General features: G+C 61.5%; 1 protein-coding gene across 4 annotated transcripts in view; it reads right to left on the reverse strand.

Annotated features, from left to right (window-relative positions):
- Positions 1 to 1,410: 1,410 nt before the first annotated feature.
- The window catches only part of SBK1 (SH3 domain binding kinase 1), a 44,096-nt gene continuing 19,550 nt past the window's right edge, over positions 1,411 to 25,956 (reverse strand). The window contains exons 1-6 of one of the 4 annotated variants that reach the window (XM_070064909.1): positions 22,669 to 25,130; positions 8,374 to 8,539; positions 8,065 to 8,188; positions 7,087 to 7,319; positions 5,304 to 5,506; positions 1,411 to 4,772 (exon numbers count right to left, since the gene is read on the reverse strand). In XM_070064909.1, the coding sequence (XP_069921010.1) occupies positions 3,939 to 4,772; positions 5,304 to 5,506; positions 7,087 to 7,312 (1,263 nt within the window). In that variant the 5' untranslated portion in view covers positions 7,313 to 7,319; positions 8,065 to 8,188; positions 8,374 to 8,539; positions 22,669 to 25,130 and the 3' untranslated portion in view covers positions 1,411 to 3,938. Of the gene's footprint in view, positions 4,773 to 5,303; positions 5,507 to 7,086; positions 7,320 to 8,064; positions 8,189 to 8,373; positions 8,540 to 22,668; positions 25,131 to 25,956 lie in introns of those variants that run through there. The other 3 variants (XM_070064908.1, XM_070064907.1, XM_051847647.2) reach the window with 3 other exon arrangements.

Below are 25,956 nucleotides of genomic sequence, written 5' to 3' on the forward strand. Positions count from 1 at the left end.
CACCCCCCCCCCAAATATTCATAAGCAATTATGGAACCTATCTAAGGTTTGTGTTGCCTCTTTAAGTGTCAGGAGACTGAGTGCAGATTGTCTTGTTGATTTTTTTTTTTTTTTTTTTTTTTTTTTTTTTTTTTTTTACAGGCAGAGTGGACAGTGAGAGAGAGAGAGAGAGAAAGGTCTTCCTTTGCCTTTGGTTCACCCTCCAATGGCCGCCACGGCCGGCGCGCTGCAGCCGGCGCACCACACTGATGCGAAGGCAGGAGCCAGGTGCTTCTCCTGGTCTCCCATGGGGTGCAGGGCCCAAGCACTTGGGCCATCCTCCACTGCCTTCCCAGGCCACAGCAGAGAGCTGGCCTGGAAGAGGGGCAACCGGGACTAGAACCCAGTGTGCCGGCGCCACAAGGCAGAGGATTAGCCTAGTGAGCCGCGGCACCGGCCTGTCTTGTTGATTGCTGTGTCCTTGTCCCCAGTATAGTCCCCAGCACTCATCTGTTCATTGACAAATTGTCAGGGCGCGTCCACCACTTGTTAGACCTTGAACTTGGCCTTAGGGGCTGGGAAGGGCGGGCACCTTTGCCAGACGTGGTCACTGACAGGAACTGTGTTCCAGTGGGGAAGAGGGCGCATGTGCACACACACACACACACATTGCAGGTGATGACGGCTACTCACGTGTGTAATGAGGCATGGCGAGGGGCTTCTGCTCCACATAGCTGTCACTCGGGAAATCTCCTGGGAACCTCTGAAGTCAGAGCAGGGGCCTGAGGGACAGCAGGGAGATCTCTCCCTGGGGCAGATCTGGGACAGTCCAAGGGTCCTGAGGTGAGCACGTGCTTGGTGACCTTGGACAAGCAGGGGCTGTGGTGTTGGCTGGTGGCCTGGAGGGGGGAGAGCTCTCCATGGTGCTGGAGGGACATAGAGTCAAGCCATGTGCGACCTTGGAGGCCACCTCTGGAATTCAGCTTTGATTCTGGGTGCAATTGGGATCTATTGGAGGATCTTTCTTTTTAAAGATTTATTTATTTGAAAGGGAGGGAGAGAGAGAGAGAGAGAGAGAGAGAGAGAGAGAGAGGGAGGGAGAGAGAGGTCTTCCATCCACTGGTTCACTCCCCCAATTAGCCGCAATGGCTGGAGCTGTGCCGATATGAAGCCAGGAGCCAGGAGCTTCTTCCAGGTCTCCCACGTGGGTGCAGGGACCCAAGGACTTGGGCCATCTTCTACTGCTTTCCCAGGCCACAGCAGAGAGCTGGATCAGAAGAGGAGCAGCCAGGACATGAACCCACACTCACGTGGGATGCTGGTGCCATAGGCAGAGGGCTAACCCACTATGCCACAGCACTGGCCCCCAAGGTCAAGTTTGAGTGGCCCCGTGTACCCCTTCCCATCTTTAACAGCACAGCCACCCCGTGGTCGTTTTTCTAAACTTTTGTTTATTTTATAGCAAGTGTCATGATTAGAGAAGTAAATAACACATTTAAAAAGCTTTTTGGGGCCAAAGAATATTTACAAATACGTGGGGCAGGGGCAGGGTACGAGACATGAGTCTGGGGCTCCAGGCCTGGAATTCCACCCAGGCCCCCCGCCCCAGGCCCTGAGCCAGGCTCAGACGCTGCTGCCAGCCAATGGGACTGTCCCACCGGCCACAGCATGGGCTCAGGGTGCCTCAGGCAGCCCTGGGGGCTCTGCTCTGTGGGCCTGATGGGAGACCCTCCAGCTGACCTGCGGCCCTGCCCCCCGCCCTGGGGGCTCCCCACGCCCCACAGGCCAGCTCAGAGGGGTCTCTGGAAGCACCAAGGGGGGGGGCAGTATGGCGACACAGGGGCTGGGACAGAGGCCGGGGATGACCCAGCCTGCCTGGGGTGGGACAGAGACACACACACACGTGTACACACACACACACGCACGCACACAGTACCTTCACAGAATTGCAAGGGGGAAATTTTTTTTGTCTTTTTTTTTTTGTCTTGTAAGTCTTCATGTCTACGGTGGCATTAATTTTTTGCTATTATTTTGTGTTTCTTCGACAGTGACATAAACTGAGGTAAACATCTGTGACCAACAGGTCTGCTAAAGGGGCAGAGGGTCCTGATCTGACCAAGAGACAGCGGCGGCGGCGGCAGTGGCCAGGGTGCCCTGACCTGGGGCCGGTCCCGCCTTGGGGCCAGACTGGTGGCACCCAAACCGAGGGGGACGGGGCTCCGTCACTACAGTCGCTTCCCCACGCTAACACCCTAGATACTACGACACGGGAGAGGACTCCCTCACAGGATCTTAACAGAGAGAGAGAGAGAGAGGAGAGAGAGAGAGAGACGAGGACTGCGGAATCTCGCTTCCTTGTTATTGCAGGAGACACCAGACGTGGAGAGAGGCCTAAGGCAGAAGAAGTCGCGGCTGGGAGAAGTGGACCCCATGGGCTCCAGCTGGGGAGGGGGCAGTGATGGGGGAGGGGCCTTCTCTGAGACCTGGCTCTTGGCAGGAGAAGGGGTTTGCTACTTACCTGGCATGTGGAGGGCCCCATGCCCATGGGGAGGAGCGGGCACACGGTGGGGGGCAGGGCCAGTCCTGGGGCAGCCGCGCAGTTTGTAAACGGGACCCAGGCAGGGTGGGGGGACCCATAGCCCTTTGCACGGTGGAGATGAGGAGTGAGCGGAGAGGTGGGGGCTCCAGGCCAGGGGGGTGCCTGGGAGCTCCTCACAGCCAGCCTGGCCCATCAATGCCCCGGAACCCAGAAGAGACCCCGGTAGGGGCGGCCCGGTATGGTGGACAGGGCACTGCCGGGCTGAGGGGCAGCCGGGTCCCTGTTGAGGTTATTGCGGGGGTCCCAGGCCTCCATAGAGGGCCGGGGGTGACCACCAGGGGGCGCTGGGCAAAGCTGGGTTCCTCTAGTCTGTTTTGCTGCCCAGGGGCCTGAACCAACCAGCAGGTGCCTCCCTGAGGGGTGTGGTGAAACCAGGCCTGGGCACCCTCTGATGGGGGTGGGCGGGGCCTTCTGAGGCGTCAGGATGTGTGGTCGTTGGAACGTTGAGGCTACACACACACCTGTTTGCACACACACCCCTCGTGCTTCCACGACCCGTTCTCCCACACAGCCGCAGCTCCTAGCCCCCTCCAGCAACCTGCAGGCACACGGCAAGGGCGACTCAATAAAAACCCAGCAGAAAATCCTGGTGCAGGTTACCTTGCAGCCGGCGGAGGCAGGAGGGCTGGGTCCCGCCCTGGAGTTGTCAGGACTGCGGGGCCGGCCATGGCCTGCGGCAGGGGTGGAAGGGGGAGGGCTTAAGGGGCTTTGCCAGTCAGTGGCCCAGGGCAGGGCCCCTCTCTGCGGGGCTAGGGTCCTCATCCGAGGAAGAGGGGCGCCGAGGTGTCCTAGGGCCTGTGCCCAACACACACAGACACAAACGCACACGCACACGCACGCAGACATCTGCTACATTTTCCAGGGCTGGGCCTCTACCTGCAGCCTCCCAAGAAAGGGACAGGTCCCAGCAGCCCTCAGCTCCATGTCCTCGTTCCAGCCAGTGTCCAAGGCCCGGAAGCTCCTTCTCCGCCCACGTTCAGTCCCTCTCTTTGTCCAGGGCCCGGGTCGGGGTTCGTTGGGAAGCGGGGGGTTGGGTGAGGGTGGGATTGCGGGACGATCCGCCAGGGGGCACCAAGGGGCAGGGGCAGCTCCGGGGCTGGGGGTGTCCGGCCCGCAAGCTCCGTCGTTCCCCGGTGTGCATGTGTTGTGCGTGTGTGTGTGAGTGCGTGTGTGAGGGGGCTCGGCTCCCCGGGCCCAGCCCCCACCCCACGAGGCGAGGGAGGTCTGTCGGCGGCCATCCCGCCCTTGCTACCGCTACTCCCGCCGGCTACTCCGTCTCCCGCCGCTGCCCGCACCGGCTCGGGGCGCGCCTGGGGCGGCTCCCGAAACCCCCGCCTGGCCCGCGGGCGGCGGGGGCGGCTCAGACGCAGATCTCGATGGCCGTGGCCAGCACCACCTGCCCTCTGCTCTTGTCCGGGCGGCCGTCGGTCCTGCCGGGGGGCCCGGGGGGCGCCAGGCCGGCCTCAGGCACGGGCACGGGCGCCGGCCCGGCGGCGGCGGCGGCAGCGGCAGGGGCAGCGGCGGGGGGTGCGGACCGCGAGCCGCTGCCGCTCTCGGTCAGCACCGTCCGCTTGAGCGGCCCGGGCGCTTCGAGGCGCAGCGGCCCGGCCGGCAGGCGGTCCCCGGGCGGCTTGCGCGCGCGGTGCGAGGGCCGGCGCCGCAGCTCCGACGTGAGCTCGTGCTTGAGGAAGCGGAAGACCTCCTTGGCCGGGCCGCGGCGCTCCGGCTCCAGGGCCAGCAGGCGCTGGAACATGCGCAGCGCGGGCTCGGTGAACCGGCGCCACTGCGACGGGAGCCCGGGCAGGCGGCCGCGCTGCCAGCGCACGAACTCCTCGAAGAAGGCATCGGCGCCCGACGCCGCCTCCCACGGGAAGTTGCCTGTGAGCACACAGAAGATGAGCACGCCGAAGGCCCACACGTCCACACCCGTGTCCACGGCGAAGCCGTCGGCGCGGCCGGCCTGGCACACCTCGGGCGCCGTGTAGGGGATGGTGCCGCTCACGCGTTTCACGCGGCAGCCCACGCGGCGCGTCATGCCGAAGTCGGCCAGCTTCACGCGGCGACACTCGCGGTCGAACAGCAGCACGTTCTCGGGCTTGATGTCGCGGTGCACCAGCTGCCGCCCGTGCATGAAGTCCAGCGCCAGACCGAGCTGCTGCACGCAGCGTTTCACTGTGTCCTCGGGCAGCCCCACCTGGCGGCGGGGAGAGGCGCGCTCAGAGGCCGGCGCGCACTACCCGTCCGCCCACCCAACCCAGCGCCCGCCCAGCTCCCTCTCGGAGCTGGGGGGAAGAGGCCAGGGGAGGGGAGGAGGTAGGGGTTCCGCGCCGCACCCATTGCCCAGGAACCGCGGCCACAGCACGGCGACAGCCAGGTCTCATCACTCCCCTAATAGGTGGCAGCCGCCGTGCGCCCCTTCCCGAACAGGGGCGTGGAAGCTGCGGGAGACCCACGGGGTAGGGCACTTGCCTGTGACCCTTCCCCACTCTCCGGGCTCCAGGGCCATGTCCGACCCGACAGGGCCCTGTGCCAAGGGGACCTGGAACCTCCATCTCGGGCAAAACCCAGGACACAGAGAGACTGTGTAGTCCCTTCACCGCATCCCCGCCCCCTGGACATTGACCTAAGGTACACCAGCAGGTGCACCCGGAAGTGATCCGTCCCTCCCTCCCCTTTCTGGGGGCTTGAGGGCCATCTCCCCTCCCCGAGCCACCAACCCAGGTACCTGGGGAGGGATGATGTCAAACAGGTCCCCAGCGGGCGCGTACTCCTGAGCGAACACGTAGCAGTCCTCCGTCTCAAAGACCACGTCGAAGACCTTGATGATAAAAGGGCTGGCCGACAGGCTGTTGGTGACGCTCACCTCCCGCAGGAAGTTCTTCAGCTTCGTCTTGCTCTTGTTCACAAACTTCAGGGCCATTTTCGTGCCTGGGGGTGGGGGTGGGAGTGGATGGGGAATGGGGAAGACAGCCAGTGGGGAAGCCCGCCCCTCTCCCTCCTGCACCTGACCCCCCCCCCCAGCAAGGAGGCGCGGGGCGGGGCCTGAGGCCACAGGACCACCCTGGGTCTTCCCTGCCACCTGCAGCTCCCCCACCCCACCCTGAGGGCCTGTGGCTTCCACGACTCCCAGGCTTTCTGCCAACCAGACCCTCGGTCTCAAGAAACTCCTGGAGAATGCGCATTTTGAAAACAGGATGCATGGACTGCAAACATTTTTTTTGCACCAATGTCAATTTTTTTGTTGCATTTTCGTGAACTTTTTGAAGTCTCCTCGAGCAGCCGGCCCTCTGTGTGCTCTGGCTCCAGGCTCAGGGATTCAACCAACCGCGGGTAGGAAATGTTTGGGGGGGGGGGGTCTATACTGAGCATGCGCAGACTTGTTTTTCGTCATTATTCCCTAAACAATGCAGAATAGCAACAACCTGCATAGCCTTGTGATTGTATCAGGCAGTACAAATAACCTAGAGATGATGGGAAGTATACAGCAGGATCCATATAGGTTGTGTGCAAATGCTATGCTATCTGCAGGTCTTGGTAACTGCTGGGGGTCCTGAACCCAGTCCCCTGTGGCTGACAAGGGAGCTTGAACCTCTGTGTCTCCTGGTCTCCTGAAGCTGGAGTGCATCTCCCAAGTCCTCAGCAAGGGGCGCATGAGAAAGACTGCGACAGTGCAAGGCACAGGTCCCCAGCTGAGCCTGGACACCCCCCTGGGTGCGTCCATATAGCCCCTACGCAGACCCCAGGCACTGCCTTGGGCACCTCACACACGCACAACTCACACTTCAGGACCCCGTGAAGTGGGCACTCATGTAGAGGAAATTGAGGCACACACAGAGGGGGTTTAGTCACTGTCCCCAGGTCACACAGCAAGCAGGTGGCGAAGCTCAGGTGACCAGATGTCTGAGGCTCGCCCTGCTGCCCTCGGCTGGCACAGAACTCCAGCCCCAGATGTGTGCAGCTCACATGGCCCCTGGCCCTGCTTGGCTGAGTGGGCACTGCTGTGAGTCCACGGTTTTGGCGGGTGGGTGGGGGGAGGAGAGGGACCAGCTCAGAGGTAAGGGTAAGGCTCTGGGGCTGGCTGGGGTCATCTGAGTTAAAAGCCTCAGTGGCTGCAGGATCTTGGCCAAGTGACTCAAGCTTCTGGGTCTGTGTCCCCATCTGAGCCCTGGAGATGCTGAATTCCCAGGGTCAGCTCCTCCCCACCCCCTACCTTGCAGCATGGTGCCTGGTGCCTGAGGACCCGCCCTCAGCCCCTTGTCCCTCTCCCCAGGGTCAGCCATCACGGAGACAATGGCCATTCTGCTTCCCCAAACCCAACTGCCAGCCCCTCGCTCCAGGTTCAAAGTCACCCCAGATGGTCCCAGGGCAGCCAGCCCCAGTCTGGCACCCTCCCCCTAGACTCCTCCCTCACCTCCTGTCCAGCCTGCTCCTCCCAGGACCACAGACCTCACCTCCTGTCCCACACAGAGCACCAGACTGCCCCAGACAAGGGGTCCCCAGACACTCACCTGTGCCCTTGTAGGCCACCAGGTCAACCTTGCCGTAGGTGCCTTTGCCCAGCTCCCGCACGAGTTCGTAGTGCTTGGTGACGTCGCTGGCGGCCAGCGTGCGGAGCGTCAGCGCCTGCATGTCTTCCGTGAGGAGGGGCACCCCAGCCCCGGGCCCCGGGGCGGCCCCCGGCCCACAGCAGGGCATGGAGCGGGGTGGCTCGGGCTCTGGGCAGCCCACGCTCATCTTCTCCCTGTTGTGGAGGACACGGCGTGACCAGGACATCAGGCCAGGGGCTCCCTCCTGCCTTCCCAGCACTCAGGAACTCTGAGGCTGGGCCCAGATGCTAGACCCAGGATGGCCAGCAGGGGGCGACAAGCATCTTTGTCACATCGGCCTCTAGGAAGCAATGGGGGCCAGTCCCGGACCCGCCCCTCGCGCTGTCCACAGTGTCAGGAGAGGCACGCGTGTTTGTGTCACACACAGATGGGGGCACACACACTGAGTGCTTCCATACACAGGTTCTAAGGGAGTCCCTGCTGTTGCCAAGCGCTCTACAAAACCCTAGGGACATGGGGACAAAGGAGCCTGCTCTCAGGGGGCTCACATCCCCCCAACCCGCTGGGGAGATGGGCCAACCCTGTGATCCCACACGTGTGTTACTGTCGAAGGGCAGGTCTGAGACAGACGTGGTCACCGCTAACACTGCCACATACGGCCAAGGGGACAACACAACCCCACTTTCGCACACACAACACAGCTGTGAGCCCAGGGCCCCACCCAGCCCCTGGTGCACCTGTCCCATAACAGCCCAGCTGGGGTGCAGTGGGTTTGGCTGTGTCCTGTGGTGCCGGCATCCCATATGGGTGCTAGTTTCCAGTTCCAGTCCAAGCTGTTCTGCCTCCAATCCAGCTCCCTGGTAAAGGCCTGGGAAAAGCCCAACTGCTTGGGCCCCTGCACCCACGTGGGAGGCCTGGATGGAGTCCCACAAGCCTCACCTCGTCCTGGCAGTTCAGTCATTTGGAGAGTATCCCACTGCCTGTTAAATAAAATCAGTGTGCACACAGCTGGATGGTGTTCCTGGACAGGGCCCTCATAGCTGCTGATGGTCTCCAACTGCACCTGTGAGGTGGGAAGAACAAAGCACCCCAGAGGGCGGAGTCCAGGGCTGGGGGTCAAGACCCACCTCTCGAAGGCTCCAAGTGGAGGCAGGGGACTACTGTCCCACCCAAGGCCTTCCCTTCTCTCTTTTATTAAAGATTTATTGTATTTATTTTAAAGACAGAGTTAACAGAGAGAGCTAGAACCTGAGAGGTCTTCCATCAGCTGGTTCACTCCCCAGATGACCACAACAGCCAGAGCTGAGCTGATCTGAAGCCAGGAGCCAGGAGCTTGTTCTGGGTCTCCCAATGGGTGGCAGGAGCCCAAGGACTTGGGCCATCTTCTAGTACTTTCCCAGGCCATAGCAGAGAGCTGGATCGGAAGAACAAACCGGCGCCCACATAGGACCAGCGCTGCAGGCTGGGGCTTGCATCACAGCACCAGCCCCCTCCCCTTCTCTCATCTCCCCCGTGTTTTACTTGGGTTCCACTTCATTTCCCGTCGTGTGGAGGTGTACTTGCGCTGATGGGGAACAGCACCCATGCCCGGCCGCTGGGATGAGCTGCCCTGTGCCTGCATCCAGGGAGCTGTCACTGTGGAGACCACCCAGGCACCATCACTCCCCCGTTCCTTTGGCCCTTGTGGAAGGCCCGTCCCTCATCACCCCTGTTTCTAGGCAACCACTCCCAGGCCTTCCTTTCTCCACCGTACAGCGGGGGGAGGGGTGGCCCTGGGGAGCCAAGCCCTTTCCAGGAGCAGCGGTGCAGGTGCCTTGTGCCCTGGGAGCTGCCTCCTGGTGTGCCCGCCCCCTGCCCTCCTCTTACTCCCTACTTCCGCTGGTCCCAGGTGTGTCACCCTGGCACCCCCACCCCTCACATCTGAGAGAAGGCCTGACAGCCTGGCCTCGAACCCCGACCCTCGCTTGGGCAATGCCTGTGTGCAAAGGGTGGGGAAACAGTGCCTTCATCCCACGAGTTCTACAGGAGTGGCTGTTTGGCCCAGCAAAGACGCCGTGTCCCACATCACACTGCACCGGGGCGAGTCCCGGATCTGGCTCCTGACTGCAGCTTCCGGCTCATGTGCACCCTGGGAGACAGCAGCGACAGCTCCCTTGACTGGGTCCCTGGCTCCTGCTCTCAGCAGGGGTCCGGGCCCAGCCCTAGCTCTCTGTGGGCATTTGAGGAGTGAACCCACGGACAGCAGGTCTCTCTGCCTGGTGCACAGCCAGTGCTCTGTGAGCCGCAACCACCAGCTGCCTTCTCTCTTGCTGAGCAGGGGCTGTTGCATAGTGCTGGGGGTGGGGAGAGGGTGAGCTGCTCAGGGGCCTGGCTCCTCCCACTGGCCAGGCGGCTCCTCCCAGGCCCCCAAGCCTCTTCTGCTCTGCCCTCCCCTTCGCTCCCAGCACGACCCAGCCTCCCACTTCCCACCAAGGGAACTTCCTGGCCTCCCACCCAGCCCTGCACGGAGCGGAGCTCCATCTGCACCTTGTCTCAGCTGCCTGGGGCGCAGGGAGCCCTCCTCCCTCCCTCCCTCGCCTGCCCCCCACCGTCTGCTTCCTCATTCACTGCCTGCTCGGCCCCTCTCCCCTCCATTCATGAGCCAGCTCTGGTCACGAGCCTGGGCCCAGCAGAACCTTCCACTTGGAGCTATCGCCGTTTCTTTTCTGGTCGGCTCTCATCAGAAGGCGTGCCAGGGACTGTGTGAAACGCCACGTGGTTGTCCTCAGAGGGCCCTGAGCGGGAGGGATGGTGCCAGGCCTCCGGGAGCCCGGCCCTGCTTCCTCCCCTTTCTACCCCCAAACCCTGACATGGGGCAAGGGCAGGTGCTTGGCCTAGCGGTCAAGGTACCTGCATCTCATATCCTGGCTCTGGATCCCGACTCCGGCTTCCTGCCAATGCACATATTGGGAGGCAGTGGCAATGGCACTTGGATCCCTGTCACCCATGTGTGAGACCTGGATGGAGTTCCAGCTGTGGCTACTTGGGGAGTGAACCAGCAGCTGGGAGCTCTCTGCCTCTCAAATACGATAAAGACAACCCTGACACAGCACCTGCCACCAGGTCTCTACGCAGTCCCAGCATTGGGCTGGGCACCACTGGGGTCCCTCTTGGCCGTAGCCACCTGCTGGGCTGAACCAGGGTGACAGCTTCTTCCTGGCCTCAGGGCTTTTAGGGGTCATCTCTTCTAACCCTCAGCAAATGCCCACGCATTTTCTAAGTGACAGGGATCCTGACTTGGAAAACAGTTTGCTTCGGTGCCGGCAGGAAGGCGCGGGAAAGCTGGCTCTGGACTGGCATGCTCAGGCCAGTGTGTCCTTGGTCCTTCGGTCTTTCCTGGGGGGCATGCGGGTGTCTGCGGGTTCTGACCAGTCCATAGCCCTCTTGGCCTTGAACTCTTTCCCCGCTTGCCGGCCAGGGAGAGGCTGGGCTGCTGAGCCAGGCAGGCCTGTGTGTGCACACATGCATTCAAGCCTCCTGTTTTGGGGCACTCCCAGCTGCTCCTGCAATCGTCTGGGCATGAGCCCCAAGTGCCCCCTCACCTCAGGCCAGCCCATGCATTGACCACTTCGTTGCACTGCCTCCCTGCAGTCCTAGCACCTTCTGTCCAGTCCCCTCTAACCTCTCCCTGCATCTCCAAACCCTCAGGGCCAGATCCTCCAGGAAGCCCTCCGTGATTCCCTGGAGGGTGCTGGTTCCTACCTCTGCTGAGCATCAGAGTTGAAACAGATCTGTCTGTCCCTCAGGGCCCCTGTTCAAGACCAGAGGATGGTCTCAGCTGTGTCTCCCATCCACAGTCCCAGGGATCCCCAGGTGCAGGGGCGGGGTCAGAACCCATCCTTTCCCTGATATGCAGAGTCTGGTTCTGGGGGAGGGAGTTCCTCCTCCCTGTTCCCTCTCCCTTTGGGCCTGTTCACCACGAAGCGACGGCAGCTGATGAGGAACTAATACACACGCCCATCCCCAGGTACACCCTGCCTCTGACCCAATTTCGATGCACGTGACTTAAGTGGCACAGCAGGAGCGACGGAAACAGCACGGGCCTTGAGGCTTAGCCGGGCTGGCCTTGATCCCGGCGTGTGCCACTTTTTGGTGCGGTGACCTTGAGTAAGTCGCACCGTGTCTCTGAGCTCCAGCGCCTTCATCTACACAAGGAAGAATAACCGTAGTAATCACAGCACTGGTCCTTACTGCTTCCTGCATGCCTAGCGGTCAAGGTACCTCCATCTCACATCCTGGGTTCAAGTCCAGGCTCTGGATCCTGACTCTGGTTTCCTGCCAATGCACACCAAGGACAGATGCCTCTGAGTTCCCTGACTCTAAGGGCACGGTCTTAGCATTACCTCTGAGAAAGGGGCTGGGAATGAGGCCCAGAGAGACTAAGACACTTGCCGGAGATCACACAGCTAGTGCTGGGATTGCCTCCAAAGTTACTTCCAACCACATGTGTTTTTGTTTTTCTCACCCCAGAATGATGGAAATCTCTCACCCAGACCTCTCTGTATCCAGATGGGGAAACTGAGGCACAGAAGAGGGCCCAGTCTCAGCCCAGGACACCTACAGCCTCTCCATTCTGCTCCTCTTGCGTGCCCAGCACCCATCAGGCTGGTGTGGGTTTCCCTGATCCCCAGGGCTCGCATTGGTACACACCCACCTGCAGGGGTTACGAGGCAGGTGTCCGGCGCCAGTGCAAACCCCATCCTCCAATATTTCATCATCATCGCCGTCATCGCCGCTGCGCCACTGGAAGGAGCAGATGTCTACCCACATGTGACTGACTGCTCTCCACCCAGGGGAGGGAGGACCCCCTTGCCCTTCAAGGGTGTGTCCTTGCCGGCCCCAAGGGAGGCCCGCCACCTCCCATCTGTGTTGCTGAGTGTGGGTGGGGACCCCCAGGTCTCCATGGCAGCAGTCACAGCTCTGCCACCTGCCAGGAGGGCCAGGAAGGGGTGGGGGAGAGTTTCCTGGGCAAGAAGCAGGACCGGGCCGCCTACTGCTTCCTGTGGGTGGGCGGCTTGAGCTGGGGGCTGCCCCGATGAGACTGCGCCCAACACAAGCCTGCTTACGAACCCACCACACAGGTGCACGCGTGTGCACATACAGACATGTGTGCACACACACACACAGCACTGCTGGCCTGGCAAAATTTCACTCACTGAGACCTCCCGATAATTCTAAGGGGGCTAAGTACTCCCTATTTTTAAGAAACAGCTTCACTGAAATGTGACTTGGGTGCATAGGCACAGCTGTGCAGGCATCCCACCCATGCCCTGGTTCCCCTTCTCCAATGCAGAGTGGTGGCCCGGCAGGAAACGCATCCTCGCCTCCCTTGCAGGAAACGTGGCCACGTGGCTCACCCCCCCCCCCCCCACTGGAACATGAACAGATGTGCAATGCGTCACAGCCAGGCTGTAGCTGCGAAGATTTGGGACAGGCTCCTCTGTTCTCTTAACCCTGTGTGCACGGCCTGACACTGAGGGCCCCCAAACCTTAAAACACGGGGATGAGCTCCTCCGTGCTGTTCTGTGAGCTGGCAGGTGTCACGCTGCTGGGATACGGAGCCCCAGCAGCTCGCACTGCCCCTGGTGGGTGGGTTATGTTGCAAGGAAGCCAAAGAGCAAGGACTTGAACCTCGGGGTGTCGACTGCCTGGCACACGGCCAGAGGAAGTTCACCAGGGCAGCGCGAACCCTGGAGAGCCAGTGGCCAGAATCCAGCGACAGCAGGGGAGGGACCAGCTTGTCTGGTGGCAGGAGAGTGATGGTGGAAGCACTTGAGCGCTTCTCACGGGCCAGGTGCCGCGTTGACCACCCTGAGCTGCATCCTGTAATCTTCATGACTTCCCTGTGCTGTCACCCGGCTGCCTCTTACAGCGAGACTGCTGTGCGGCAGTGTCGCCTCCAGATGCCACGCTGAGACTCAGTGGCCTTCGTAACCCTGTTAAGAGCTGCGACCTTTAAGAGTTGATTAGGCTGCCTGATGAGGAATGGATGAATAGTAAGCAGGCCCCAGAATGAATGGACAAATACTAATAGACGGATGCCTATAGCCGAGTGGGCTCCTTGGCAAAGGACCTGACACAGCTGGGCTGTCACTTGCCCGAGGACTAACAATCAGCAGAGCTGGGATTCGAACCCAAGCTCTCGGGCTGAAGCTTCTGTGTCCTGTGAAACTCCTGGAAGCAGACCCAACTCACAATAAGATGCGGCAGGAAGGAAGCGCGTTCCCTGTCGCTGGAGGCGGAAAGGCAGAGGCTGGGTACCCATCTGTTGGGGATTCAGGAGGGTGGGGGGTGAGGTTGGACCAAGTGATGCCAGCTCCTCACTCTGGGATTCTAAAGTTCTCTGTCCCGGTGCCCAGGTCCCCCACCTCTGGCCATTGTACCTCGGGCAGGCATTTAGCCTACTGCGTCCCATCACCAGAGCACCTGGTTCGCACCTGGCTCTGGCTCCTGACCCCAGCCCCCTGGGAGGCAGCGGTGTGGGTCCCACCACTCACATGGGAGACTGGGATTGAGTCCGCAGCGTCTGGCTTTGACCTCCACCCTGACCGCTGCAGGCACACGGGGCATGAACCAGTGGATGGGAGATCGGTCTCTCAAACGCATTTTTAAAAGTCCTTGTGGGACGCGACGGGACTTCAGACACAGAGGAAACAGCTGGCTACTCTCACCTCTCCCTGGCTTTGCGCTGCTTCTCTGGAGGGTGAGGGGGCTGGGGCTGCCTTCCCCCGGCCTGTGTCACCGGCCCGCTCTCCGCACCTGCACAGCGCCCCTCCCCCACATCCAGGTCCCTCCCTCAGATCCTCCTTATAGATGCAGTCAGATAAGTGGTCTTAGCCCAGACTTGACACAATCCTTGCCTGGCTCATTTTCAGTGGTTTCTGGGAAGAGCATGCGTTATTTTTTCCTGCTCAGCCTCTATGTCCCTTCCTGGGCGGGGGATAACGGCATCCCAGCTCTGCCCTTGTCACTTGGTGGGGTCATCTCTATCTGGATCCACGCCATCAGCCAGGCCACCGTGACCAAGGGCGACTGCCGAGGCTGTGCCCGTGGACGTTTGCCGCAGCTTTCGGCCAAGCGGGAGGCCGGAGGACGCAGCGTGCAGCCGCTGGGGGCGGGCCCTCCCCCTCCCACCGTCGGGGGGACAACTTCCCAAGGACCAAGCACCCAGGAGGTGAGTGGAAAGGGGGCGACATCTGATGACGTCTGAGCCCCAGGCCCAGGCCTGCCTGGAAGGCCGAGAGCCTCGGGAACACGTGTGTCACGAATCAATACCTCTCCTTTTCGGCTTGGTTAAGCCGGTGTGAGCTCGGTTTATGTAACTTGCACAGCTTCACAATTCCAGGCAGGCGTACCTAGCGGGGCGCAGGCGCTGGGGTGGGCAGGTTAGAGCGGTGCGTTAGACAGAGGCAGAGCAAACACAGACCCTCCACGCCAGGAGGCCAGGAAGGCAACAGCCAGTGCCCCGGCATTTCCAAGGAGGGCCCTGGCGATGGGGATGGCGTGGTTTTCTGGAAGTGACACCTGAGCGGGGCTCGAAGCGGAGGAACAATGCAGCAGGGAACCTAACAGCTCCTTGAAAGCAAAGCCCAGGCCTTAATCATCTTGCTATTCCCAGCACCAAGCCAGGGTGTGACAAATCCGGGTGAATAATTCTTTACGTGTTGGGGAAGTTGTACCTTTTTATATCTTGGCTCCTTGGACTGGGACCCCGTGGGCACACAGTTCCTTTTCCAGGGGAGAGGTATCCTTGGGCCCATTGTACAGATTCAGAGACTGATGGCCAGAAGGGAACCGGAATTTGCTCAAGGCCACACAGAGAGCCAGTGGCAGGGCTGGGCTGGAAGCCAGGGTGTCTGCCGAGGAAGGCGCCGTCTCCCTTTGACGGCCTCCGCGTGGGTGATACTGTGGATGGGGAGGCTGGAGGTGCTGTCCTGGGACTGACAGTGACAATGAGAGGAAAGCCATGACAAGCAGCTAGCACTCAGGGCACCCCTGTCCTGGGCCGAGTGCCTCATGTTAATGAAGTCCCTTAATCCTCTGTCCCCGAGCTCTGATGTTAGCCCCAGTCCACAGATGAGGAAACCGAGGCATGGAGCGGTCACATCATCTGATGGCAAAGCCAACATCCAGATCCAGGCACCAACACTCTGCTGTCCCGAAGCTCAGCCCCCATGACTTCCGGCCTCTGAGATCACACCGTAAGAAGCTCCACACTTGCCTCAGTGTGCTAAGGTTCCCGGGGCCTGCTACCTGCCCACCTTCACGGCACCACCTTTACACCAGCACCCACGGGGGTCAAACTACTGCCCCAGGGCCACTCAGCTCGGGACGGCCTGAGCCGGGGTTGAATCCAGAACTCCTCCTGCTCTGCTTCCCCTTCTCTGTGTTGGTCTCTGGCCCACAGCCCCAGGCCTGCCTACAGCCTGGCTTCAGCACCACAGGCGTGGACAGCACCCAGGCCAGGGCCAGCGCTAAGCGCAAGGCTGGGGGCCAGGGAGGCCAGTGGAGGCCGGGGAACCAGGCCCAGAGGAGGCGATGCAGAACTGGAACCCGGGCCCCAGAGCTGCAAAGGCACCGGTTACATGTGGGTTTACTGCCATCTGTCCAACCAAACCACGACACGAGGGTCTTGCCCAACCTTCCTTCCGCCGCTTCTGTAACAGAGAGTGGCCTCATCCCTAAGTCATTGTGCAGAGTGCAAGTGTTCCTATCAACTGCAGAAGCAGTGCTGCTGGGCTGACGGGCCAGCGGGGATTTCTGTAGGGTGCCTGTGTCCCCAGGGCTGTGCCACTGGCCCCCTCCCCCAGGCTGCTTCCTGGTGGATACTGCCAGCCCCACCCCCACCCTCTCTGGGCCCCGTGTCACTTTGGGCTGAGGCCAGAAGGTCCCAATGTTTGGTGAGCTACCTTGAGGGGGAACTAACAAGAGCCTTCTCCTTTGCTGGGGTTTGCATCACGTAACTCTAGAATCCACAGCAGACATAATAATGGGACCCGACCACTCTCAGCACCTGCTCCAGTTGCTCACCACTCAGCTGTCACAGGGACGCCCCCAGTGGTCCTCCTCCCCACCCCCAGACTCTTCTTTCAAAATTTTATTTACTTGAAAGGCAGAAAGAGAATCTGACATCTGCTGGTTCACTCCCCAAATGCCCACAAGAGCCAGGACTGGCCGAGTCTGGAGCCAGGAGCCAGGAACCCAACACAGGTCTCCCATGTGGGTGGCAGGGACCCAAGTACTAGAGCCTGCGTTACTGCCTCCCCCAGGGCACTTGAGCCTCCCTCCTCTGGCTTGTCACCTCCCCCTGCATACCCTGGGCTCCCTGCTGCCCCCTCAGCACACTCCCTCCGGGCCTGGGTCTTTTCCGAGATGGCCACGTGGCTCGGGTCTTCCAAGTTCAGCTCAGCTGACACCTCCTCAGCTGGCACTGCCCCCCACCACTTCCAGTGGCCGGGGCGCTGACCTGTGATCACCCCCCCTACTAGGACACATCAAGGCCAAATGCATGACGTCATCATGGTGCCACCCACTGGGGGCGGGGACCCTGCGCCAGCTGGCAGCAGCTAACCCAGCGAATGGTGTGCAGCAGGCCTTTCGCAAATGTTTGTGCAACCACACAAATGAATGAGAGCAAGAGCTGGGACCTCCCCAGGCCCAGGCCCAGGCCCAAGACAATCCCCCTCCCTGCCTTCCCTACGAGGGGTGGCCTGGGGCTCCCAGAGGCTTTGTGTGTGGCGCAGGTCACACAGCGTTACTGCTCACTGCCCACTTTTATGAACCACTGAAGTTCAGAGGCTTCCCATGCACTAACTCACGTAAACCTCACCCTGCGCAAGAGCCCCCTCTTTTTATTCCCGTCATGTCCCTTACGGCTCAGGAAACCGAGACTCGGGGAAGGGCAGCTGAGGCGGCCTGTTCAGCAGTGTCACACAGCCGTGCTTCGTGACGATCCAGCGGGCTCCAGAACATTCAGCAAAGATTCGCTGAGCACCTGCTCTGTGCGCGGCACAGCCGTTGCATGGGGAGTGCATGTGTGTGTGAGCCAGCCTTCAAGCCTCTTACACAAGGCCGCTGTCAGCACTGGGCAGCACGGGCCTCGCCGAGATGGCTGTGGGCAGGTGGATGTGCTGGTGGGACAGCCCGCCTGGCACAGAGCACCGTGAACTCCGGGACTGCGCCCACTAGCCTGGGGACAGCCTGGTAGCCAGGACGGGCACAGGAGGCAGGACAGGAGGGTAGAGGCGAGGAGGGGGTGGCTGTCATCGTACAAGGCCTTGGAGGCCACAGTGGGGACCTGGCTTTCACTGTGAGGGGGACCCCAGCCCTCCCCAAAGCTGACAAGTGCACCAGGCCCTGAGAGATGGACAGAGACACATGAACTCGACCTGGGCCTTGCACCAGGGGCCTGTGGGTCCTGCCCACATTTCCCCACTGTCCTTGGAGTGGGCCTGAGGAATGGGGATGGCCTCGAGTTTTCTGGGGGCACAGTCTCTGCTGCAGCTCCTGCCCAGCCTGACGTGAGCAGAGCTGTGGGGTGGGACGCCACGGGACATGGTCAAGGAGGCTGGATGGAGCCTGAGCTGTGGCGTAGCACGTAAAGCAACCGCCTGCAGTGCCGGCATCCCATATTGGCACTGGCTCAAGTCCTGGCTGCTCCACTTCCGATCTGGCTCTCTGCTACGGCCTGGGGAAGCAGTGGAAGATGGCGCAGGTGCCTGGGCCTCTGCACCTGCATGGGAGACCTGGACCTCCTGACTCCTGTCTTCGGATCGGTCCAGCTCCAGCCACTGTGGCCATTTGGAGAGTGAACCAGTTGAAGGAAGACTTCTCTCTCTGCTTCTCTGTAACTCTGCCTTTCAAATAAATAAATAAATCTTAAAAAAAAAAAAAAAAAAAGAGGAGGAAGAAGAAAAAGGAAGCTGGAGCCTAGGCTGGGTCCTGCAGGGTCCAAAGCCCTGGCCCCGCCTCTCAGACCGCTGAGAATGGCAGACAGGTGGGCAAGCCTAGCCTGGAGACCCAGACACGTTCCCTGGAGTCAGTCCCTTCCCCCTCGCCCACACGTGTCTCAGCCGCTGAAGTGGGGCTGTACTCCCTCTCTGCTCCGGGCTTCTGAGGACTAACAGAGAAGCAAACCCTTAGGAGGTGCTCGGCGCTGTTCACGCATCTCACAAACGCATTCACCTCGTCCTCACCCCGGCCCCGCAGGCCAGGTGCTGCTCTCTCCCCCGTTCACAGACGGACGGCAGAGCCGGGGCAGAGTGGTTAAGTACCTTGCCCAAGGTCACACGGCTGGGCTCAGGGTTTTGCTTTTCATCGCTAAGCTGTGTTAACTGCGGGCCACCTGAGCTTGCCTTGAAGCCCAGTTCTCAGGGGCAGGGGAGACAGAGGCCCTCGGGGAGCAGGAATGCTGGGGTAGGCAGCTGGGGCTGGGTTTGTGCAGCCTCTCCGGGGCCTGGCCAGGAGGAGGCCGAGGCTCTGTCCATCTAGCCCTAGCCCCTGTCCGGTTCCCCTGCCACTCAGGGCCATTCTACTGCCCTCTCCTAGGACTGAGGAAGGCGCAGGGAAGGGGGATGGTGTGAAGTCACAGAGCGCGCGAGGCTGGAGCAGCAGGCACAGCTCGATGCACTTCCCTGTAACACAACCTCCTGAGCAAGCGGGCGCTGTGAGTGCCCATTCCACAGCACAAGAGACTGAGGCCCAGAGGACTTGTCGGAGACCACACAGCCAGGGGATGCGGTGCTGGGACTCGGGCTGAGGGCAGGGTGATGCTCAAGCCACACACACACACACACACACACACACACACACACACACACACACCCTTCAGTGGTCCTCAGACCCCGGCTGCAATCCCAGCTGAGAAAACACTGCCCGTGTCCTGGAGGGGAGGGCTGGACACGGCAAACGGTGCCTGCCGCGGCCTTCCAACCCCGGCTCGCGAGTGGGGGCCGAGCTGGGAGACTCGATGCGTTCCCCTCTCTAGGGGCAGCCCAGGTTGGGCAGGACAGGGGAGAGACGCCCTTGGACCAGCGTGTCTTTGGGGGCCCAGCTGTGCACAGGGGAAAGCAAGGGAGAGGAGTTGGGGGAGGGGAGGCTTGAGGAAGACTTGGCTCCAGCTCTGGCCTGGGGCCCACGCGCCTGGGGCCAGAGAGCCCTGAGGAATCTCCCAGCCAGCCGCCCCAGGGCCGCCAGGGCCCAGAACAAAGGGGGCCTTACCTACAGTCTGGCACAGGAGGACACAGCTCTGGAAGGGCCCTCACACAGGCCCTGCCTGTGTCCCCTCCCTACGCCCGCTCTCCCTCCAAGCCCCTCCCCCACCTTAGGGACAGGACCCAAAGCCCCCAGTGCCAGCCTAGCCCGGCTCCTAAGGGAGAACAATGCCACCCTGGCCTGACAAGGGCCAGCAGTTACCGAGCACCGTTTATGCGGCAGGCTCTGTCCTAGGCCCCTTCCCCGAATCGCCTGGATGACCCCAGGAGGCAGTGGTGGTTCCTGCCTTGCACATGAGCATCCTGAGGCCCAGAGAGGTTAAGTGACCTGCCGAAGGTCACACAGCAGCCGAGTGAGAATCGAACCCTGCGCTCTCAACCACGGTGCTCTGGTGCTTCTGGCCACCATGGACTCTTGTCTGGGGCCACGGCCAGTGGCTGGGCCACAGCGTCAGCCCATGGTCCCTAGCCCAGTGACTTGGCAGCACCCATCGGCTGCATGAGTGTTTAGGGAACGCTGGTTCCTGCATCCCGGCTCCCACTTCTCCTGCCTGAACAAAACTCAGAGCAGCTTGGCCCGGCTCCTGGAAAGTCAGCCTAAGGAGGCGGCTCGCAGTCCAGAGACGCTTTCATCCACTTCTTTGCTGGGCCCACGAGTAACCCAAGCCCAGAGACCTCAGCAAGACCTGGGCCTGGGATCTTGAACGTCCGCTCCTGGTGGGAAAGAGCGGTTCGTGCCGAGAGCCTCCAGCACAGGGCCAGGCTGCAGAAGTTCAGGCCCCCTTAGCCGCTCAGCCAGAAGGAGCCCTACCCCCACCCTCTCCCCCTCCCCAGGGACCCTGTCCTGTGCCTGTTCCAACTTGGCCACCCGCTAAGCAGAACACACACAGACAAAGTTCACCCGCTAAGCAAACACTTTTCCTGGCCTCCGTCCTGGGCCTGCAAACCAGAGGCCAGCAGAGGGGCCGGCAGGTCATCTTGAGGAGTGGGCAGGCCTGGTGGGGCCTGGGGCGAGCTGGAGGCCTGTGTCCCCTTGAGGAAGGCCTGGGATGGCCATATCACCTTGTTTTCCTGAACACCAGTATCTGCACATGAACTCTCCTAACCTTGTTTTAGCACCACCGACAAAGGCCAACGTTTCAAATACACTGGGCCAACAGAACCCGCGACGGGGCTGCAGCTGGTCCCATGTGCTGGACGAGGCGCCGGACTGTGGGACAATGTCTTGGCCGTGTGGGGACGAGACAGCCCTGGCTTTTTGGAGCTCAGGGTCCCGACGTGGAGACAGACCGTCGCAGCACACGGAGACACGCACCACTGTCTCCAAGCCACCGATGCAGTCCAGTTCAGCTTTCTACCGGGCGCCAGCCCAGGTCAGATCCAGAGGGGAAGGGGAGGCAGGAGGGGCTTCTCAGGTCAGGGGACAGAGGGTGACAGCCGTCGCCAGACTGCAGTGGGCTGGGACAGCTGAGCTACTTCACTGCGACTCAATGGGCAGCCAGTGCAGGTTAGAGAGGAGGCGAGGGCTGGCTCTCTGCAGCTTCCCTGGGCACAGGGACTCAGACCTCTGTCCTTCAGTCTATGGTTCGGCTCCCTTGCCTGTGGGGTGGGTGACAAGCCCCTGGGATCGCCCCCCATGGCAGGGGGGATGGGGGGATGGGAAAGGGTCATGAGCTCCTCCACAGACAGGTGGCGACACTCCTGGGTGCTTCTGGGGTCTAGCTTTGATCTCCCTCTGCCCCAGCGGCCGCAGGGTTAAGTGGCTCCCACCATCTGCCTGCCCAAGGTCACCCAGCCTTCAGGGTGGCTGGCTGCGCCGAGGGCAGATGCCTCAACTGTCCTGACCCTGCCGCTGCACCTGCACTCTCCTGCCCTTGGGTCAAGGCCAGCAGCAGGTGGGGGCGCGGGGCCCTGCCTTGGGGGAACCAGGAGCAGAGGCATCAGCTGCCCCACTACCCCACTCAACCACCACCCCCACCCCAGTCTGCAGGAGGATGGGGCTCAGGGGCTTTGGGTGGAGGGTTGAGGACTGGTCAGTTGGGCCTGACCAGGTCCTCCTCAGTTAGTCTGGGCACACTGAGGCCAGCCCAGGGCTCTGCGGGTCGGTCAGAGGAACAGGACCCCTGACTGCAGTCTGTGGCTCTTCAGACACTCACGGAGAGCTTCCTAAACCCACAAAGTCACCACTGGTGGGGCTGCCTGCCTCCCCGAGCTTCTGTGTGCTCCCCCACCAGATGGGGTCCAGCACCACGGCTCGCCCGCAGCAGGCTGGGGAGGGAAGAGCTGGAGGACGTCCCGGCAGCCCAGAGCGCGCACCCTCAGCAGGGTCCAGCCCTTCTCTGCTCTAGAATCCCAGGGCGCCACACCACTCAGGCCTCTTAGCTGCCCTAGGAGCTGCAGGCCGGCTGCACTGTCCTGCTTTGTATCCCGCTTGCAAAGCAGATGCGAGAGCCTGGCAGGGCCCCTGGGCCGTGGAGGACACCTGGGACCCAGCCCTCCTGACGGTTGGTGCTGAGACTTCTGCAAGTCGGGAGTGGGGGAGGGGAGGAGGGAAGGCTTATGGTGGGGCTTGGTGTCCCTACCCCATCTGGGGAAAGGAAGGTGCCCTGACCCCTAGAGGATCCTAATCTAGATCATGGCCCCTCCCCCCGAAACTAGTGCCTCACTCTGGGGAGGGCCTGCCCCTCCCTGTCCCGCAGGAACCACAAAGTACTGCCCAGTGAGCTCCCCCCACCACGGCCTGGGAGCCAGGGAGTCCCATTTGCTTTCCCAAACACACCCCTTCCCACCCCTCTCACAGACAAAACCCGAGTCATCACCAGGGCCACCTACTGCAGGCCCCCTCACCTGTGGACACCCCCACAATTCCTTGGGGTGGGGAGACTTGGGTGAGGAACTCAGCCTGGCCATGGGGGGAGGGGCTGGCACGCCACCAGGACCTAGGGCCAACACTGGAGGCCCAGGTTTTTTTCTAGGTGGGTTGGGGGGGAGACCCGGCACCGACTCCCCCCACCTTTGGCACAGGGGGCTTCCCCCCCCCGCGCCCCCCCTCCCCCGCCCTAGGGTCGGGAAGCTGTGCCTAAACCTCAGCGCTCGGGGGTGGGGTGGGGTGGGGGAAGGGAGAGGAGGAGGGGGCGGCTCCTCCAAGCGAGACACAAAGAGACGTCCTTCAGCCTCGGCTCCATGGCGACGCTAGGGGGGGGCGCGCACCCAACACTTCCTTCCCCACCTGCAGGGCTGGAGGGACCTCGGTGGCCACTCACCTGCCGCCCCTCACCTGGGCCCGGCTTACCTGGGCTGGGGCCGCGGGGACGCCGCGGCGGGGGGTCTGGGCGCCGTCTCGGTCTTCGTCAGCCCGGCCCGGGGGGGCTCAGGGCGCCACGGTCACGGGCCGGGATTCGAAGGGCCGCCGCAAGGGGCTCGGGCACCCCAGTCCTGGGGCTTTTGCGGAGGGGTGGGGTGTCCGAGGCTTCCTGCTGGTGAGGGGTGTCTCTGGCTGTCCCTAGGGCTGGGATCTCCGTGTGCCGGAGTTGGGGGGCAGGGTCCCCCGACCTAGGGACGTTCTGAGCTGGGTCTTCGTGTCTTGAGGTGTGGAGTTGTAATGACCTGGTTCTTGGGTGGGGGGTTCCCGCAACCACTGGCCGGGGGAACACTGCGTTCCAGGTCTTGGGGGGGCTCAGCTGGAAGATGGGGAGTCTTTGCAGTACCGTAGGGGGGTCGCTGTCTTCCGAACACACGGAAAGCCTCCGCTCTTCCCCGCTGGGGAGTCTCTCTGTGCTCGATCCGGGGGGGTGCCCCTCGCTTTCCTGGGGTTCGCTGGATCCTGGAGGTGGTGGCGGCGGGAGGAGGGGGGGTCCCCGACCTCCCCGGGGCTGCGGGGGCTTGCTGCGTCCCGGCCACCAACGGGAGCTGGGAGGAAGCCCCTCAGCCGCTGGGGGGCTCCGTCGCCGCCGCTACGAGCAGCCCGGCCCTGCGCTCCCGGACCCCGGCCTGGCCCGGGCTGTGGCTGCGGCTCCGGCTCGCGCTGCGCCCGGCGCTCGGGCCCCGGCCCCGGCGCCCGCCCGGGCTGCGCTCCATCGCGGCATGGCGGCTCCGCCCTCCGGCCCGCGCGCACCTGCCCGCCCGGCTCGCGGCTCCGCCTTCCGGCTCGCGCGCCGCCGCCGCCCGCCCCTTTGTCCGCCCCGCGCGCGCGCCCGCCGCCCGGCGCAGATTCTCCGCTCGGCCGCCCGCACCCCGCCTTCCGGCCGCGCCGGGTCCTAGCGCCCGCGGGCGCGCTCCCTCTCGCCTCCTACCGCGGTGTTTTTTAGGTCAGAGCCCTCGAGGGGGAGAGAACGAGGTTGGAGAGGGTCACCTGGCGCAGCTGCCTGGCCCCCGAGGGACCAGACGGCCCCAGACTGTGAGGCGGAGCCTGTCTGTGACACCCCCACATGCGGTCGCGCAGCCATCCATCCCGCCTGTCCTTTGTCTGTCTGTCCATGCTGTCACCTTTCCTTTCTCCCTTCCAGAGAGCCTGCAAAACCGGGGAAGACGCGGGGCACCGAGGCCTCGAGGTCACCTCCGGCTCGGGCGGCCTCGCTCCCTTTGCTGAAAGCCCAAGTTAAAGGGTGCAGCCCGGGTGCATAGTGCCGCCGCCGGCGGGCGGGAGGGCACAAAGGGGAGTCGGGGGCCTGGATGCCAGCGGGGTGGTTGGGGGGGCAGGGATGAGACGAGGGGAGGCTGCCTGTACTCTCACGGGTCCCCAGCCTCAGCCCTGCAGCACGCCAAGCCCCCTCCCCATGCCTGTGTGCCTTCCATCAGTCGGTTCTCTCCGTCCAGGGTTTCTAGAGTGGGGGTCGCACCCTCCCGCACGTGCAGTGTGGGACCAGCGGGGAGCCGTGCAGGTGACCCGGCAGGCTGTTCTGGAGCTGGGCGGTCGAGATTTCCAGAGAGCCGCAAATTTTAAACATAAAAATCTTCCAACTTGTACACATGGGCAACCCATCTCCCAAAATTCAGAAATACGGAATGGGCCACATGGGACACGCTCTGGGAACAGATCTGGCCAGTGGGCCCCGCTTTGCAACGTCTGCTAGCGAGATTAGGGGCCTGGTTCCCTCCTGCTGCTGTCTAGGCTTTTCTTTCTTTCTTTCTTTCTTTCTTTCTTTCTTTCTTTCTTTCTTTCTTTCTTTCTTTCTTTCTTTCTCTCTCTCTCTCTCTTTCTCTCTTTCTCTCTTTCTCTCTTTCTCTCTTTCTCTCTTTCTCTCTCTCTTTCTTTCTTTCTTTCTTTCTGGAATCCAAGTCCTTGGTGACCATCAGCTCTGCAAAATACAAACTATAAAATCACTAAGGGCTCCCGGCGACTCCAGGGTGCCGTGTAGTGTTCTCCTGGCCTTCGGAGCCCTGAGTGCTGGGAGCAGGCTCACCGCCGCTGCCCTACTTGGGGCTGCCTCTCCTCCACCAGCCCTGACCTCAGCATGCTGTTCCGGAACAGCTGCTGTCTCGCGCCCGGTGCCTTCCTACATCCAGTTTCCTGCGTCTGGGAAAGATCTGTCTCCTCTCCTCCGTCTTCCAGCAAGTCCTCCCAGACTTGCCTCTCTGCCTGGCCCTGCCTCTCCCGCCCCTGTGCGGTCCTGGCCACGTCCGTCCGTCAGGGAACCTCAGATTCCGCCTGACTTTGTCTCATCTTCTCCGGGCAAGGCCTTAATCAAAGGAGCTGGGGCCCTGGGTTCGAGTCAGAGGGCACAGAGCAGAGGGGCCCTGCAGGGGAAGGGCCCAGGAGGGTGGATTCTGGTGAGGGCCAGAGAGGGTGTGTGGGAAACTGCTTTGAAAATGGTGACTCGCCGGTCAAGCCTGCAACTGCGGAGTTACTTGCAGCCACCCCACATCACACGTTGCTTGCAAAACCTCAATGTACCACCACCACCACCGTTGTCCTCTTCTCCTCAGACCTCTGACCTCCTCAGACCTCCTGGCTCCTGCCCGAAAGGTGGGGATCCTTTTCCAGGTGTTGAGGCTGACTTGTGCTTGTTGGCCAGAGATTGTTACCCCACACACCTGAAGCGTTGCACACCCATGTGACGCATTTCCACAGGGCCATAACCTGAGCCACTGGTTGGGCACATCCTAGCTCCTTTGGCTCACCTCTAGAAGAAAATGTATTTGGGACACTTTGGGGGAAAGTGATACTCCTACATAGGAAGCATCTGGAATCCCTTAGAGATAACTTTTATGTTAATGATTTGCAAACTCAGCTACACTGTTATTCAAATGTGTGGTAATGTACAGTACAACTGATAGTGGCTGACATAGCAAGATGTCAGAGTTGTTCCCAGTGATTCTGTTACCTGTGCTTGTATGCAATGCACCTCACATATGAGATAATTTGCAGAAACACTGTAAAAGCAACAAAAGACTACGTAAATAAATTTATGATGGTGCATAATCAGAACATAAATAACTTACAACATATGTTATGCAGCTGTAATACAGAATGAGGAAATCTTTGTGTAACAATATGGAAAAGAACCTCAAGATATATTGATAGGGAGAAAGCAAAGTACGTAATATATATTATGTTATCATTTATGTAAGAAAAATTTAT

Source organism: Oryctolagus cuniculus, chromosome 19, assembly GCF_964237555.1.
Source record: "Oryctolagus cuniculus chromosome 19, mOryCun1.1, whole genome shotgun sequence".
NCBI classification, from domain to species: domain Eukaryota; kingdom Metazoa; phylum Chordata; class Mammalia; order Lagomorpha; family Leporidae; genus Oryctolagus; species Oryctolagus cuniculus.